The following is an 18,405-nucleotide window of genomic DNA, read 5'->3' on the forward strand; positions in this document are numbered from 1 at the left end:
GATTGCCTGAGCCCACGGGTTCGAGACCCACCTGGGCAACTTGGTGAGACCTCGTCTCTACAATAAATCAAAAATTAGCTGGGTGTGGTAGCGCGTGCCTGTAGTTCTGGCTACTCGGAAGGCTGAGGAGGAAGGATCGCCGGAGCCCAGCAGGTCGAGGCTGCGGTGGCCGGGAGCGGCCACTGTACTCCAGTGTGGGCGACAGAGTGAGACTCCAACTCAAAAAAAAAAAAAATCAATTATAACTCACAGTGCAGATCCTGTCATTCACAGGGAGGCCTGGTGGCAGCAGCATCACTGGGGGACATCTGGTTAATTGTGGAAATCACATAAGTAGGACATATTGGCTATTCCCAAAGTTCTCTGAGTCCCACATCTTTTCTCCTCTCTCCTTTTACTACCTTCTCAGATCTTAAAAGATTCCATTAGGAACCTTAGTGAGAAAAATTCAGTTTTTGGATGATTACAATTTCTTCTTTTTCTTTTTTTTACTTTTTTGTATTGTGTTAAAATAGACATAACATAAAATTTACCATTTTTAGCCATTTTCTTTCTTTCCCTATTTTTTGAGTCAGGGTCTCACTATTACTGAGGCAGTGGCATGATCACGGCTCACTGTAGCCTCAACTTCCTGGGCTCAGGTGATTCTTCCACCTCAGCCGCTCCAGCAGCTGGGACTACAGGTGTGCACCCCAACACCTGGCTAATTTTTTGTAGAGACAAGGTCTCCCTAGGTTGCCCAAGCTGGTCTCTAACTCCTGGGTTCAAATGTTCCTCCCACCTTGCCCTCCCAAAGTGCTGGGATTACAGGCATCAGCCACCACACCTAGCCTAATTTTTAGCCATTTTCAAGTGTGTAATCCAGTAGCATTCACATTGTTGTGTTGCCATCACCACCATCATCTCCAGAACTTTTCATCATCCCAAACTGAAACTGTACATATTAAGCAATAATTTCCCATTTTCCCCATCTCCTCAGCATCTAGCAACCACTGTTCTACTTTTTAATCTTTGTGAATTTGACTATTCTTGGTACCTCATATACGTGGAGTCACACAATTCTTGTCCTTCCATGTCTGGCTTATTTTGCATAGTGTAATGTTGTCAAGGTTCATCGCTGCCATAGTACCCTGGGTTTTCAAGAAGGATTTATTTTTGGTACACCAGGTCCTCTAGTCAGTATCAACATCAGGCAGCTGGTGATTTTAGGATTGGGGAAATTTTCCTCTGCCAGAGAGATTCTTTGCTGGCCTGTTTCCTGCTGCAAACTTCCAAATGTAAAGAGCAATCCAAAGAAAAGCAAATGGGAAGTCATGTCACTGCTGTACATTATGTTGTTCCAAATTCACTTCAATAGTAAAAAAGGAAATTCTGATTCATTTCTCCCAACAACATTTTTTATATGTCTCCTGCACCTCTGAAAAGCCTAAAACTCCTGAGATGGTTTTTTCCTCTAGGGATTGCCTAAGGAATTTGAGGAATCTTTTTCTTTTATGGAAGAATTTGTTCATGCTCAGAGTAGAGAAAAAGTTAGGAAGAGAGCCAGAATAAAGCAGAAAACATGTAAACTGTTTTCTCTAACTTGACTGGAGAGCCACAATTGGGTCAACAAAATGACCCAGTGCATCTGTTCTTCTGGAAGGATTCACTGTTTGATGCCACTGGGTCTTTTTTTCCCCTGCGTGTGAAGTTCCCTTCGTCTATATGGGCTGCCCTTAGGGTATCTCCACGGAACAGAATCCTCTGAGAAGCATAAAGATGTGTAGGGTAAGAAGAGCCACAGGAATGAAGATTTAAGAACAAAACAGAAGAATAAAAGGATACCGGAGTTGGTTTCCTATCTGGGCCTAAATGTTAAGAATATTTAAAGTGCATGCTTTAAGATTTGTCTGGGGTGGACAGAATAGATGGTTGTCACACAACTTGTATTCTTAAGTGTAAGAAGTAAATAAAAAAATAAACAGTCCTGAAAAACTAAGAAGATAAGTTATATAGTTTTTAAAGAACAATGATTGTACCTAGAACACATCTCTTATCTTTCAAAACTTACAATGTGCAGACTGGTTTTGTTATCAGTGCATTGATATTTATGGTACTTGTGGGTATTCCAGGTACTGCAATAGAATTGATTTAGGGGTTTTGTCAGTCTTGGAAGTATTCTAAAGGCAAGCATAAGTGCACACATACGCACACGCCTATATAGAGAGAATGTGTGTGTGCGCGCATGTGTGTGTGTGTGTAACAGACTTTTGTTAGATGAGGAAGATTTCAACCTACCCTGAAATGCAAATGGAGAATTTAGACCATACAAACCAAATATTAGTGTTTTATCCTGCAACACAAGTATCTTGTGTCACTTCATAGTGCTTACATAATGGCTTGAATGCTCCAGTTTTTGCCAATATATTTTACCTAATTTTGTACACCCTCCTAGTGGTGCAGAAGATAAAGGATGCTAAGAAATTGTATAACCAAAGGACACCTTGGTTCCCTGCAGCCATGAGTATGAAAAGACATCATGACAAGGTGGCACACTTCTTCTGGGCGTTGAAAGCCTTTTAGGGTGAGGAAAAAGTAGACTAGAGTTTACACTCAGGGATGCCTTTATCTTTTGAACCTCCCTGAAAATAACTTCCAGTCTTCTAGCAGTTAGTGAGCCTCTGGGGTTTGGGAACTGGATGGAGGGTTCGCTCAGTTCTTTAAAACCCAATACATTTCCATTTCTATTTTATAACCAAGTAACACACCAATTACATGCATGGTTTTTTTAAAAAATTATTTTTATTATTTTTGAGTTGGAGTCTCAATTCTGTTACTCAGGCCGGAGTGCAGTAGCATGATCACAACTATCGCTGTCTTGACCTATAGGACCCAGGTGATCCTCCAGCCTCAGCCTCCCAAGTTGCTGGGACTACAGGCGCATGCCACCATGCCTGACTAATTTTTTCATTTCCTGTAGAGATGAGGTCTCGCCAACTTGCTCGGGCTAGTCTCAGACCCCTGGATTCAGGCAATCCTCTCACCTCAGCCTCCCAAAGTACTGGGATGACAGGTGTGAATCACTGCACCTGGTTACCATGTATATTTTAGATACATGTATTTTCACTTCAAAACAAAATGGACTGAGGCCTTGCAAGTGCATAAGGAGAGAGGCTGGGGCAGTGGAGGCCATGTGGCGATGCTCTCTACTGGGCTTCTCAGCTGGCTTATCTCTTAGTTGACCACAGCTAGTCACCAGGACAGAGTTGAACCACCTGACGATTTTTCATCACTTTTAGTCTCCTTTATATATTGTTTCACTTAGACCTTTATGTCTGTTCTTTTAAAGACAGGAAGCCAAAGGGACATGGATATTTAAACACAAGTCCACAAGAAGCCTTAAAATAATTCTGCAAACTCATCTCAAGATATTCCTGACCAAATTCATAAATTACATTTGTCTGATCAAAAGTCTTGTCTCACAAATCAAGATGTTTCTTGTACAGCAAAAATCAGTAAAAAGAAAAAAAAATGGCAACATCCAAATTAGCTTTTGAAAATTGGGAATAAAGACAAGCTGTTGTTTAAGGGGAGGAAGACTGTTTGCAAAGTGCAGGTTGATTTTTTTTTTCTTTGTTTACCAAACTTTAAGAAAAAGCCAATTGGTAAAGCTACAACCTAGTATGAGATTATAAAAATCCTTTTTTTCTATTTTGACACAGTAAGATACAATTAAATTTTAATCTTTTTTTTTTTTTAAGTTGGAGTCTTTCTGTTGTCACCCAGGCTGGAGTGCAGTGGCATTCTCATAGCCTCCGCAGCTTCGACCTGCTGGGTTCAGGCGATCCTTCTGCCTCAGCCTTCCAAGTGGCTGGAATTACAGACGCATGCCACCACGCCCTCCTAGAAATTTTAATCTTTTAAAAATGTATATATTCTTCCTCCAAACCAGTCACAAGATAAGAAATATTTTTAAACTTTATTGTCAAGAAGTCTGCTTTCTCCTACAACAATCAATGAAAAGCAAATTAAACAACACGTGTCTATAGTCAGATGAAAAAAGTAAAAACTTAGCATATGTAATAAGCACATATGAATAATGTTAAGGTCCACATTTTAAATAAACTTGATAATACATCTTTAATAATATGATAGTCTACAGTAAGATGTTTTACTTAAATTTCTTTTCTTTATCATGCCACACACAGATGTAAAATGATTAAGGGAGTTTAGAAAATTATGTGTTAGTGTGAAAGGAGTTTGGAGTAAAAAAAAAAGGAGGGGGCTATTGAACCATGGGGATAATCTCTATATAATCAGTCCCCTAACCTTTTTTTTTTGAGTTGGAGTCTCACTCTGTCGCCCAGATTGGAGTGCAGTGGCAGGCTCCCAGCCACCACAGCCTCAACCTGCTGGGCTCCAACGATCCTTCCACCTCAGCCTTCCAAGTAGCTGGAACTACAGGCGCGTGCTACCACACCCGGCTAATTTTTTATTTATTGTAGAGACAAGGTCTTGCCAAGTTGCCCGGATGGAGCTCAAACCCACGGGCTCAGGCAATCCACTCACCTCGGCCTCCCAAAGTGCTGGGATTACAGGCTGAGCCACCGAGCCCAGCCACCCCTGAACCATTTTTAACACCCCAAAGGCTTATGTGAGTAAGAATATACATTATCGACAAAATAAATATTGCTCTTTCCTGTCCCTCTGTAATTGTCCTTCAGTTTGACTGTAGGAAAGAAAATGTACAATTTGCCCTATTTAATCTGTTTGAAGATGCACATTTTCTGTTACATCAAGATGCCCCTTGCAATCAGTAGAGTCTTCCAATGGATGTCAGCCTGGCTGCAGTTGTAGCTTGACTGTGTGAACATCAAATGAGCCAGCATCAAAACTTGCAGAGTGGTGGGGGGAAGAAAAAGAGAAAAAAACAAAACTTGCAAAATAGGTGTCAATGACTTGGAAGAAAACCATGAGAACAAGAGTGCTTTTTTTTTTTTTTTAACTCCTAGAAACCAAATGGTTGTGGAGGAAGAGGGACTCAGACATGTTTAGCAACATCCTTTAAGCAGGAGTCAAAAGTAACACTAACTAACTGCAGAGCGAGCCTAGGGCAGCCCCCCTCCCCCCCACCAATGACTTGGTTCTTTTCGTGATTATTTTGAGAAATGCTGCATCACCACATTCTTAATATAGAGCTGATATGGTACATAAATACAGACAGCAAAGAGTCTCAGTCAAACGCTGAATAAGAAAAAACTTTAGGAATACCTAAACCAATTTATTTCACTTAATGTTGTTTTTTTTTTGCATGTGCAAGTATAATATGTGATAAAATAACCAGCATCTAGTTAAATTTAAAACAGCCCTTTCAATAAGTATAAATAAACATTCTGATCATGTCATAGTTTAACTTACAATATTTTCTTATTTTCCTTTCCTTCCTTCCTTCCCTCCCTCCCTTCCTCCCTCTTTCTTTCTTTTTCTTCTTCCTTTTTTTTTTGTGACAGAGGGTTGCTCTGTCCCTCAGGTTGGAGTGCATCATGGCTTACTGCAGACTCGAACTCAAGGAATCTTCCTACCTCAGCCTCCCAAGTAGCACATGCTACCAAACACAGGCACATGCTACCATCCTAGCTAATCTTTTTTTTCCAGTAGAGGCAAGAGCTAGTCTTGAACCCCAGCCTCCCAAAGTGCTAAGATTACAGGCATGAGCCACTGCACTCAGCCCAGTTTTTGTTTCTTTTTTCTTTTTTTCTTTTTTTCTTTTTTGAGTTCAAGTCTCACTTTGTCACCCAGGCTGGAATGCAGTGGCACCCTCACAGTCACTGCAGCCCTAACCTGCTGGGCTCAGGTGACCCTTCCACATCAGCCTTTCAAGTAGCTAGAACCACAGGCACGCACCACCACGCCCGGCTAATTTTTTTTGAGTTGGAGTCTCACCCTTGTCATCCAGGCTGGAGTGCAGTGGCACATTCACAGTCACTGCAGCCTTGACCTGCTGGGCTTAGGCGATCCTTCCACCTCAGCCTTCCAAGTAGCTGGAACTACAGACGCATGCCACCACACCCGGCTAGTTTTTGTGATTTATTGTATAGACGAGGTCTCACCAAGTTACCCAGACTGGTCTCAAACCCCTGGGCTCAAGCAATCCCTTTGCCTTAGCCTCCCAAAGTGCTGGGATTGCAGGCGTGAGCCAATGTGCCAGGCTGTTTCTTAATGGCACATAAAATAATGATGCTTCTTACAATAATATCTCAGTTTAAGTGAAAAGGGGCATGCAATTTGGGGATACCGTCTGCTTCCCTCTTCTCATGAAATGCATAGCTAATGAGCTAGAGTGACCTAAAATGGTTGCTAATTCCACTGTGTTCCTAACTGCTGTTGGTTGCATTCCATTTTGACAAGAACATTTGGTTGTGCTCTTATTTTTATTTGACATAGGGACCTTTTTTGGACCAAGACTTTTAATATCATGTGGTTCCTATTTAATTGTCCCTAAAATTTTTCTCCAGAGGAGAAATTCTAGTAGTTCAGTTTCGCATGTGTAATTTCTTGGGAGTGTCGGGTTTACTCTCGTTTCCTTTACTAGGGGTGCAGGCTGCATCTTTATTGAAATGTTCCAGGGTCAACCTTTGTTTCCTGGAGTTTCCAACATCTTTGAACAGCTGGAGAAGATCTGGGAGGTAAGAGAAGAATCCCTCTTAAGGAAATGAAATATCTTTGTTCCAAATTTTGAACCAAATTTACCTTGCAAACAAATGAAGCAGTCCATCTGCTGGGAGCCGGTAAGCCACATGTCAAGGTTGTAGAGAATGTGGTGTTTGCTGCAGGTAGAAGCACCTCGGGGGTGGCTGACCAGGATCCCCCTGCAGTCTCAGAGTAGCCCCTGCATCTTCTCCACGGATGACTTCCAGCCTCCTGCTCCCTACTTTATCGTTGTCTTAACCTCCCAGGGCAGTTTCTGCCACAACTACTAAGGCACGAGCCTGCCTTGCCACCTCTGAGTCTGGTTCTACCATAGATTTGGCCCTGGAACTTTGCCAGCTGAAGAAAAGAGACTACATTTTCTTTTTTTTCTTTTTGTTTTTCTTTTTTTTTTGAGTTGGAGTCTCACTCTGTCGCCCACACTGGAGTGCAGTGGCCACTCCCGGCCACCGCAGCCTCCACCTGCTGGGCTCCGGCGATCCTTCCGCCTTGACCTCCCAAGTAGCTAGAGCTGCAGGCGTGCGCTACCACGCCTGGCTAATTTTTGATTTATTGTAGAGATGAGGGCTCGCCAAGTTGCCCAGGCGGGTCTCAAACCCGCAGGCTCAGGCAATCCACTCACCTCAGCCTCCCGAAGGCGCGGGATTACAGGCTGAGCCACTGAGCCCGGCTAGACACTACATTTTCACAGAACCCTGATAAAACAGAGGCTTCCGTGTTCATGTGAGAAAAGTCTACCTTTTATCACGCTCATCCACAACCTCATTCTTAAGGTCAAGGTGCCTTAGTGTGTGGTGTGGGTGTGTGTGTGTGTGTTGTGTGTGTGTTTGCCTTTCTTTCTCTCTTCCCCTCCCTCCTTCTCCCCCCTTTCCCTCCCTCCCTCTCTCCTTCTCTCACTCTCCCTTCCCCCACTCTCTTTCTTTTGTAGAGGTAGGGATCTAACTTTATTGCCCAGGCTAGTTTTAAACACCTGGGCTCAATTGGTCCTCTTACCTCAGTCTTCAGAGGTGTTGGAATTACAGATGTAAGCCACCATGTCTGGCTATAAACTGAGTTTTAAAACACCACATACAGCTAGGTGTGGCAGCATCCACCTATAGTCTTAGCTATGTGGGAGGCTGAGGTGGGTGGATCCCTTGAGCCTAGGAGTTTGAATTCAGCCTGAGCAACATAGCGAGACCACGTCTCTAATTTTAAAAATATAGTAATAAAGAAAATTTAAAAAATAACATAGTACATACTATTTTTTAAAGAATACACACTTAGAAGTCATAGAACAGAAAGAGTGGGATAGATGGTTTCCAAGACCTAATTTTTGTTGTTGTTGTTGTTTTGATAGGGTCTCACTCTGTTGGCTAGGCTGGAGTACAGTGGCAGGATCATAACTCACTGCAGCCTCAACTCTTGGGCCCAAGTGACCCTCCTGCCTCAGCCTCCCAAGTGGCTGGGACTATAGTGTGCCACTACGCCTGGCTAATGTTTTCTAAAAATTTTGTAGAGATGAAGTCTTGCTATGCTGTCCAGGCTGATCTGATGACTCTTCAATTACAGTAGACCAAGCACTGTGCTAGAAAGGAATAAAAATAATTTTTATTATTTTATTTTATTTTATTTTATTTTTTTGAGTTGGGGGTCTCACTCTGTCACCCAGACTGGAATGCAGTGGCATGCTCCCGGCCACCGCAGCCTCGACAAGCTGGGTTCTGGAGATCCTTCCATCTCAGCCTTCCAAGTAGCTGGAACTGCAGGTGTGCGCTACCATACCCGGCTAAGTTTTTGATTTATTGTAGAGATGAGGTCTCACCAAGTTGCCCAGGCGGGTTTCGAACCCGCGGGCTCAGGCAATCCACTCACCTCAGCCTCCCAAGGTGCAGGATTACAGGCTGAGCCACCAAGCCCGACTAAAAATAATTTTTAAACCTGCTTGAGATATAGTGGTATAAATGACAACAAACTTACTGAATGCAATGATATTCTCACTTTGTCCTCAGTGTGGAACTACAGAAGTGATAACAAAACTGCAGTCCCATGTTTACATGCTACAGTGAACATGGGAACACAGATATCTCTTCAAGAAACTGATTCCATTTCCTCTGGCTACATGCCCAGTAGTGGGATTACTGGATCATGGTAGTTCCATCTTTAATTTTTCGAGGAACCCCCATATCATCTTCTATAATGGCTGTACTAATTTACATTCCCGCCAACACAACGGTATGCAAGTGATCTCTTTTCTCCACATTCTTGCCGACACCTGTCTTTCATCTTTTTGATAATAGCAGTTCTAACAGATGTGAGGTGATGTCTCATTGTGGTCTTAACCTGCATTTCTCTGATGATGAGTGACATTGAGCATTTTTTATATACCTGTTGGCTGTTTGTTTATCTTCTTTTGAGAAATGTCTTTTGAGGTACTTAGTCCATTTCTGCTGCTATATCAAATATCTAGACTGGGTAATTTATAAAGAACATAAATTTATATCTCTTAGTTCTGGAGGCTGAGAAGTCTAAGATCAGGCATTGGCAGGTTCAGTGTCCAGTGAGGAATTGGTCTCTGCTCCCAAGATGGTGGCTTGTTGCTGCATCCTCCACAGGGAACGAGTCCTGTGTCTCCGAGTGATAGAAGGATGGACAAGCAAAAGGGCCTAGCTAGTTTCCTCCAACCCTTCTATAAGGACATTATTTCCATCCAGAAGGGCAGAGCCTTCATGGCCTAATCACTTCCTGAAGGCTCCACCTCCTAATACTTGTGCACTTGGGATTGAATTTCCACATGAATTTGGAGGGAACATAAACATTTAAATCATTTCAGGTCCTCTGCCTGTCTTTTAATGGGATTATTTGTTTTCTTACTATGGAGCTGTTTGAGTTACTTATATATTTTGAACTCTTTATCAGATGTGTGGTTTGCAAATGTTTCTTCCCATTTGGAGGTTGTCCCCTCACTCTGTTGATTGTTTCCTCTACTGTGCAGAAGCTTTGTAGTTTAATGTGTTCCCATTTGTCTATTTTTACTTTTGTTAACTGTGAAGCAGGTGAGAAAATTATACAGATTACAAATATCTCCTGAATTGTTGTTTTACCACATGTGACCTACACAGATGAAAATAGGAAACCTATTTCAGGTTCTATGATATCTGATGTAGGAATTGCTTCTTTGAAAGCAATGGGTCCATTCTAAATCCTCCAACCTCTAACCAATATTTCCTTTACATTTATCTTGAGATCTCACTCTTAAGAATAAAGATGTATTGAAAAGTCCTGAATCTTTATTTTCCCATCATTCTGAAATACCTGAGTGTGTGTGTTTACATCTCAATAAGAGCTGCCACCACTTCCTGATTGATTTTAACTCTGTTTCCATAAGGGTTTTTTCGCAAATAATCCTGAATTCAGTTCTAGAACCAGAATAAACTATGTAGACTTTGACTTCATTCATCAGAATGCCTTCAGTTTCCATTTCAACAAAGGCAGATAAACAGCCCCTCCGACCCTCTGTGGTTTCAAACATAACACTCACTAGCTGCCTTTTAAGAGCCTTCTGGGAGGGAATGAATCAACAATTTTTGGTTTTCAGTTTCCCCATCAGTGAAGGGGAGATTTAGTCATTTTCTCAAGTGAAAAAGAATTCAATAACATTCAAATAGGAACTGAGACTCAAATTTCCAAATAAAGTATATTGAATTTTTGTTTAAACTTTTAAAATCTCAAGATTAAAGCTTTGACCGTAAGGTTTTCAAAACTTTTTGGTATCATTTTGTTGGCTTTAGTTAAACATAATATAAAGTAGCCAACAATTCTGGTAATATTCATCTTGGAGAAAATATGAATGCAGTTGTTGGGTATTTCTTTTTCTTTTCTTTCTTTCTTTCTTTTTTTTTTTTTTTTTAAGTTGGACTTTCACTCCATCATCCAGGCTGGAATGCAGTGGCACAATCACAGCCAACACAGCCTCAACCTGCTGGGCTCAGGTGATCCTTTGCCTCAGCCTCCAAGTAGCTGGGATTACAGGCATGCACCACCATGCCTGGCTAGTTTTTTGATTTATTGTAGAAATGAAGTCTCGCCAAGTTGTCTAGGCTAGTCTTGAACTCCTGAGCAATCCTGGCAATCCTCTCACCTCTGCCTCCCAAAGTGCTGGGATTATAGGCATAAACCACTGTGCCTGGCCAGTTGTTGGGTATTTCTTGCATCGTTTTCTGTCCTTCTTTTTGTTTTTTCATTTTCTTTGCCAGCCAAGAGAGGATGCATGGGCACATGTGAATCACACCCACTGGTTCACACACACGTCTGCGCAAGTACATGAGACGACAGACTTAAAAAGAACTCACTCCCCATCCCCTGGTCCTCTCCCACAAAAGGAGAATTAGTCCAGTTGGTTTCTCAAAATGGATTCCAGGATTCTTCTTGTTCCTTCAGGCTCAGGATAGTTGATAGGAAGAGCCTGTAATCCTCTCAGTGGCTTTTCAGTTTGTTAAGGGATGGATCAAAGAAGGGAGATTTGCCTGGGTGGCATGGTGGAGTATTTTTGTTTTGTTTTGTTATTTTGAGTAGGAGTCTCTGTCGCCCAGACCGGAGTGCAGTGGCATGCTCCCGGTCACTGAAGCCTCGACCTGCTGGGGCTCCAGCGATCCTTCCACCTCAGCCTTCCGAGTAGCTGGAACTACAGGCGTGTGCTACCACGCCCAGCTAATTTTTTATTTATTGCAGAGACAAGGTCTCGCTGAGTTGCCTGGGTGGCCTCCCAAAGTGCTGGGATTACAGGCTGAGCCACCGAGGGAGGTCAGCCGTTTTTTGTTTTTTTTTTTTAATAGGAGAGAAAATAGCACTTCAGTGACTTTTGTTTGAAGACAAGCTTAACAGGTCCAAAAAGTATACCTCTCAGCCAGAGTCCTAGTCAGCAAGCTGATAGATATTAAGATTCTGGATTCTTTCTTGATTGTATTCAGTCCTTGTTGGGCAACTGACTTCTCCCCATCACAGCTGAGCTGGTATCTAGATCCAGTATTTTGCAGATGGGCTCACAAAGCTCCTTTTACAGGGAACACTTCTAAAAAGAGTTACATCAACGTATCTAAGAAGCATTATATTGTAGTGGTGTCATGAAAGCTACTAGTGTTTTACTAGTATTTCGCAAAAACAATGTTATTCTGACTCCCAGGTATAACTACCTGTGGACTTTTATGATTATCTTAAAAGAATGGTAAGATAATGCCTGCAGGAATTCATGGTGACAGCTCCATCCGAAATCTGATCTGTCTTGGCTTTGTACTCCAAACGACTTTTGTCATACATCTTAACTAAATTTTGGTAGCTTCAGTTTGGTAGTCCAAGGCATAGGCCAGCCCTTTTTCCAGGGATGCTGTTACCATCACAATCCACCAGTGAAAGACCAAATGCCATATTCCAAGCTGCCATCACAGAGAAAACAAGCAGATGAGATGAATCTGCTAGGCCTAGAGTAAGCTTTGAGGTCTTCTTTAGCCTGCATTCCATGGCCTGAAGGTCAGGAAGTCTTTTTGATTTGAGCCCATCGGGGAACAGCTGAGTGACCATGTGGAAGCAGAATTTCGATTGTCAAGCATCCCCTGTCAGCATACATATGGTCATCTGATGTGAGACAGAGGGACAGCCACTTCTGCTTCTTTGTGTCCCTAACTCCCAACATGGCGTCCTAATGCATGGTGATCTTGTGGTCAATATGTAGTGATAAGAACATGGTTTTTAAACAAGGCTGTATGATCTGCCTCAGAGTAAAAAGTGAGTGCGTGAGGACACAGGAATGGGAATCCATTATAGTTTTGCCCAAGAAACTGTGTATGTTGGCAACACTAATGTTTCTTTCTCCTATACATCAACAGGTGCCATGTGATTACGTCTAATTCGTCCCCCTACCTCCCTGACCCATCCTGCATGTCTTCATACATGTTCCACCCCTCTGGTCTCCCCGCTCACCTTTTTTTTTTTTGCTCTTTCTTTGGCTTTCTATAGGTGCTGGGAGTCCCTACAGAAGATACCTGGCCTGGAGTATCCAAGTTACCTAACTACAACCCAGGTAATATTGATCTGAGCTTCTGAATGCTTTGAGAATGAGTCATGTAAGGAAAGTGTTGACCACACAAGCAGGATGTCCTTCTAGCATTATGAACTCAGCATCTGAGATGAGTCTAAATGAATGTCTAGGTTCATATATTCCCTGACTAATCCTTGCATGAGAAGGACATTACCATTGCAGCTAAGGTTAGATCAGTTCCCCAAGTCTGTAAAACACAAGGAGCAAGCTGCATAAAGTTTGAAATGACCACTGCTGTGGATTCCACATCTGTTGTCAAATGTCCAATGGCGCAAAAGAACACTTCAAAGATGGTCTCACTTTTGAGCTCCATGACTATCATGAGTTTATTTGCCAGATTACAGAACCTAATAAATTATAAAAGGGAAACTAATGCGACAGAGGAGATGCAGGGGCCTCACTAGGTCTATGACGGACAGGTAAGATAGCGCTGGATCACACATTTGGTCTTCCCAGAATGGCTCCTGGGAGTGGATTTAGAAGTGTTGTCATCTTTGAGAAACTGTCCCAAGGCCACACCAGAGAAATCAGATTACTCAGTAGTTACCTCAAGAATTCAGAGCCATGTGGGAGGAGATAAGCAATGAGCTACAGGATGAAGGACCATATCAGAAGCTAGAGAAGCAGGGCCAGGTGTGGTGGCTCACACCTATAATCCCAGCACTTTAGGAGGCTGAAGTGGGAGAATTGCTTGAGGCTGGGAGCTCAAGACCATCCTGGGCAACATAGCGAGACTCTGTCTCAAAAAAATAAAAATAAAAAAGCGGGGATCTTACTGACAGAATTAAAGGAGTTAAAGGGGAGACAAAGCCCAGATTCACATGTATGTGCTCCAAGCCAGACTTTCTAGTCTTGATACTCTTACATTGTTCCGTTACTAAAAACAGTGGCTCCCTCAAAATTGTCCTGGCTGAATTCTTAGTACTCCTTAGAAAGGAAAGGAAAGGAATGGAAATCCCATTGAGAATGGTGTTCACACAACTCTCACCTGGTTCATGTTTCTGGCTCCTTCCTCCTCTCCTGCTCCCCTTAAGCATGGCCTCTAAGAGCGTGGTGGCAGCTCAGGGATGGGGACTAGTGACCTACTGACTCACATAACGGGGTGTTAGCTGTCCTTACTAATGGTGGTATGAGATGATCCTGGAAGGGTTTCATGAGAGCAAGAAACTGGAGGGAGAGATAACAGGTGATTTGGGAAGAAAACAAAAGACATAGGGAGCTGGGAGGTTTTTTCTTCTTTCCTCCAGCATCTAATACTTTTGCTCAAACAGCTATACATACGGATCAGGCATCTTGAGCAGGACTATGGAAACCCTATGGAATGCAAAAGACTCACTGTGAAGTCCCTTCAGCTGCTTTGTGAATGATCATTTTCATTGCTAAATGGCCTGACAGTCATTTACAAGTGATTTATGATTTCTAACTACTTTGCTAGAGTTTAACACGTGGAAAAGTGTCACTGGGCTTGGAATAGGGTCTGTTTCCACTGGGCTGAGATAGAGAGAAAAAGTTTCCTGTGGAGATCGTAGTCGTCTGCAGTGGCTCCTGTGTCCAGTTGCCATGGCTTTCAGGAGACCCTGGTTCTCGCCTTCACCAGCCCTGCCCGAATCAGTACAAGTTGGTAAGATTGGTAACTCAGTCCTAAGGCTGATGTTTTAAAAGCGTCATCAACATCTGCATTCCAGGAACACCCCGTTATGTGAGTCAGTAGGTCACCAGTCCCCATCCCTGAGCTGCCACCACGCTCTTGGAGGCCAAGCTTAAGGGGAGCAGGAGAGGAGGTAGGAGCCAGAAACACGAACCAGGTGAGAGTTGTGTGAACACCATTCTTGATGGGATTTCCATTCCTTTCCTTTCCTTTCTAAGGAGTACTAAGAATTCAGCCAGGACAATTTTGAGGGAGCCACTTGTCCAGAACCTGAGAACCATCCAGTGTCTGTCCATACCCACGCTGCCATTTCTGGAACTTGTCTGGGCTCTGTCTAGGAGGACAACACAGTTTCTGTTTATACAGGTTTTTAAAAAACTCACCTGGTGTGGACCCAGCTAGACAGGCCTCTCTAGCCAGCTAACTGTTTTCTTGGTGCTCTGGTGAGCAGGGCTGTAGGTTTCCTAGCTGTCAGTTCAGACTTTTGTGTCTGATTAAATCTGGGCAAGGTAAGAGGGCTTTATGACTTTAGAGGCTGACTTCCCTTTCTTCCCTCCCTCCCTTCGTTTCATCCTTCCTTTCCCCCATTCCTTCCTTCCTTTCTGTCTCCCTTTTCCCCTCCTATTCTCCCTCCCTCTCTCTCTCCCTTTTTCCTTCCCTTCCTTCCTTCCTTCTTTCCTTTCCTTCTCCCCCACTCCCCATTTTAAGCAAGCTGGCTGAGAACTCTGTGTCCTCCACTTCAAAGGGCCAGTTGTCTTATTTTGATGTGGGCAGATTGAGAAGTAGGCTTTGAAAAGTAGGCGCTTTTTTTGTTTAATCTTTTCTCCTGGGATAGCTTTCAGAGCAATATATCCAAGTGTCAGTGAGGGGGTTCTGATGAGCTCGGATTCCCAGACTCTCAGCAGGATCATTCTCTAACAGAAATATAAAAGTGAAATATTAAAAACCCTGGAACGTGAACTCCATCTGCAGAGTGGCCAGTGTCTTGTCTGCCTGCACCATGGGAAAAAAAATCTTGAAAAAAGAGGGAGAAGGGGAAAAAGTGCTTTGAGTAAAGAGGTTGACAGGTTTAGTAGAGCATAGTAACATCCCCTCAAAGAAGTGGGTGTTGCTCTGTGACTCCCCAAAATGCTCCTCCTTTGACTCAGCCACCAGAACATTCCTCCCTCCCCCTCAACACACCCCCTTTTCACATGCTAACTGAGGCACCCCTGATTGGCTGAACAATACAGTGGTCACACTTGCTAAAGGCCTGCCATCTTTCACACAATTAGCCAAGACACATTAATCAAGCTGGCCTGGCCGGGGCTGCGAGCCTCCTGCGGTGGGGGAGGGGAGGGTTTGATGCTTCTTACTCAGAGTCCCAGGAAGCAATGACACACCACCGCGCTGGGGGGGATGGGGTGGAGGGGAAGGCCCGGGAGGAATGCTGCAACCAGAAAGTCAGAAAAGGTTAAAGCCCCAGTGGGTGCCAGATCCGGGATGGACTGGATTTGTGGCACAGAAGCTTAGAGCAAACAATGTTTGTCTTGGTTAAAACTCACAGTGGTGTGAATTTAAACAGTGAACCCCTGTAGACATGTCTACAAAGTTCCGTCAGGCTTCTTAGCCCCCCCTACCGCGCCCACAAAAATGTACTTAGGAGTTGCTCTCCTTTGGAGCTTCAAGCACTCCAGGCCAACTGGACAGGGGATTGTGCCAACCCTTGCAGTGCAGGTTTCACCATCAGAACCAGCAGGAATTCAGCAGAGACAGGTAGGAATCACTTGGAACCCATCAATAGAAAGTATTAGCTGGCAAGGTGCGGAGTCCCTGTATTTAAAGGACATTAAAAACAGTTAATCTTGAGAGAAAAAAGTTGAAGTGCATCCTTTGAATCACATGTTCTCCTCTTTCGTTTCCAAATTCCCTTGCAGTAGATTTTCCGCTGGCCATACGGAGCCGATACGATCATCCCTTAGAGACCCGTTGGTTACAGAATCGTGTGGGGCTTTTAAGAGCATCAAATAAATATTTAGACATTTCTCGGCGAAAGTAAACGGAGCCCTTACTCCTCTGGAGGCTGTCCAGTCACCATCTCATTAGACGCAAAGATTCTGCGATAAAGAGAAACTTTTTCCCTGCCCACACGATTGCAGCCCAGTTGTGGGTTTTAATGTGTCATTGATTGTTTCATCCAGCTCCTTTTGCTCTACTGAAAGGGTCTGTCGCGGCTCTGTTTGCTTCCTTCAACACGGTTTTTGAAAGCGCTCACGCTGCGTGAGCTCAAATCCTAGCATTAATGTACTGCTGGGTTCATTTCACCACGCTCAAAAGCGCTGAGTTTAAATCCCTCTCAATTCCATTTGAGGCACCCAAAGACTTGATCCTTCTCCACTAATGGCTCCAAGTTTACATCTAGATACTGAGGTCAAGGACAGGAGAGGATTTAGGAATAACAGTGCATGACATTTGTCAATGCACTTGCCAAATTGGCAATTAGTTCCTGATGTGCGTGCAAAGCATTTTATTCCTGCCTCTTTGATGCTTGTTCCCATAGAGCAGGGAATCGGGCCCACAGAGGCCTTCAAACTTTGCAAGAAATATCTGCTGAAAATCAGGCCCGATTTGTGACAGGAGCTCAGCCGCGGGGAGGCATCCGGGATTATCCTGGTTCTTTTAGTCCCAGGAAAGAACACCGCACGTGGGAAGTTTTTCCACTGGAGGAACTTAGTGGAAATCAAAAGGCAGGAAAACGGCACTAAAAGCCCTGCAGGGACCAGAATCAGACATGCTGTGAGCGACAGGCCCAGGGATACTGCTTGCTTTTCGGCGGGTTTGCTTTGTCAATTTCCGACCACCAGGTGGAAGCAAGAAACAGCAGGGAGGGCACCCAGACCTCGCCGGCATTGCAGTGAGGCTTGCCAGCCATCTCAGAGCATCTTATTCTGCTCTTAAATCCAGTGTGAGAGCTTCGCCGCATCTTACACAGCTATGGGACAGATGATGATTAAAACCTAGAATGATCCTTGTCCTCCTTAGGAGGGTTCCAAGCAAGCATCCATGAATTCAGGCTAAGATCTATACCTGTATTGGTCACAACTTGGTCTACCCTGAGCTTTGAGCCAAGGGGGTATTCAGGTGCTTGAACTAAGGGGAAAGGGATGGATAAGAGAGGCTTTATTTTTATTATTACTTTAAAATATTTATTTATTTATTTATTTGAGTTGGAGGTCTCACTCTGTCGCCTAGGCTGGAGTGCAGTGGCACGCTCACAGCTACTGCCACCTCAAACTGCTGGGCTCAGGCCATCCTTCCGCCTCAGTCTCCTAAGTAGCTGGGACTACAGATACACACCACCACACCCAACTAATTTTTTTATTTATTGTAGAGACGAGGTCTCACCAAGTTGCCCAGGCTGGTCTTGAGCCCCTGGATTCAGGCAACCCTCTCACCTCTGCCTCCCAAAGTGCTGGGATTACAGGCATGAGCCTCCGCGCCCGGCTTTAATCTTTGCTTTAGACTCAGGGAGTACACACGCGTGTTCGCTATATAGACATACTGTGTAGCAGTGGGGATTGGGTCTCAGGCGACCCATTCCCCAGACAGTGAATATTGTGCCTCATAGGTGATTTCTGAACCCTAGTCCCCCTCCCACTTCCCCCTTATTGGTGTCCCCAGTGTCTATTAGTTCCATCTTTGTGACCATTTAGCTCCCACATATGAGTGAGAACATGCAGAGTTTGGTTTTCTGTTTCTCGGGGGCTTTAACTATGGGCATCCACTCCTACATGGAATTGTGGGTCCAAGCTCCTCCTTCTACTATCTGGGAGGATGTGAGAAAGTTATGTATCTCCTAGTTCCCTAATCTGTTAAATGGGAGAAATCCTATCATTTAAAAAGTGCTCCCGCTGGGCTCGGTGGCTCAGCCTGTAATCCTGTGCCTTTGGGAGGCTGTGGTGAGTGGATTGCCTGAGTCCGCAGGCTCGAGACCCGCCTGGGCAGCGAGACCTCATCT

The 18,405-nt window shown here is 43.9% G+C and overlaps 1 protein-coding gene across 1 annotated transcript in view; it reads left to right on the plus strand.

The window, feature by feature from the left end:
* The window catches only part of CDK15 (cyclin dependent kinase 15), a gene marked incomplete at its 3' end in the record, with an annotated part of 76,745 nt that overhangs the window by 34,757 nt on the left and 23,583 nt on the right, over nucleotides 1-18,405 (plus strand). Inside the window, exons 9-10 of the mRNA XM_008057117.2 lie at nucleotides 6,572-6,665; nucleotides 12,679-12,742. Of these exons, the coding sequence (XP_008055308.2) occupies nucleotides 6,572-6,665; nucleotides 12,679-12,742 (158 nt within the window). The remainder of the gene's footprint in view (nucleotides 1-6,571; nucleotides 6,666-12,678; nucleotides 12,743-18,405) is intronic.

The sequence above is a fragment of the Carlito syrichta genome, unplaced genomic scaffold (assembly GCF_000164805.1).
Source record: "Carlito syrichta isolate Samal-C Ts95f unplaced genomic scaffold, Tarsius_syrichta-2.0.1 Scaffold302755, whole genome shotgun sequence".
Classification (NCBI taxonomy): domain Eukaryota; kingdom Metazoa; phylum Chordata; class Mammalia; order Primates; family Tarsiidae; genus Carlito; species Carlito syrichta.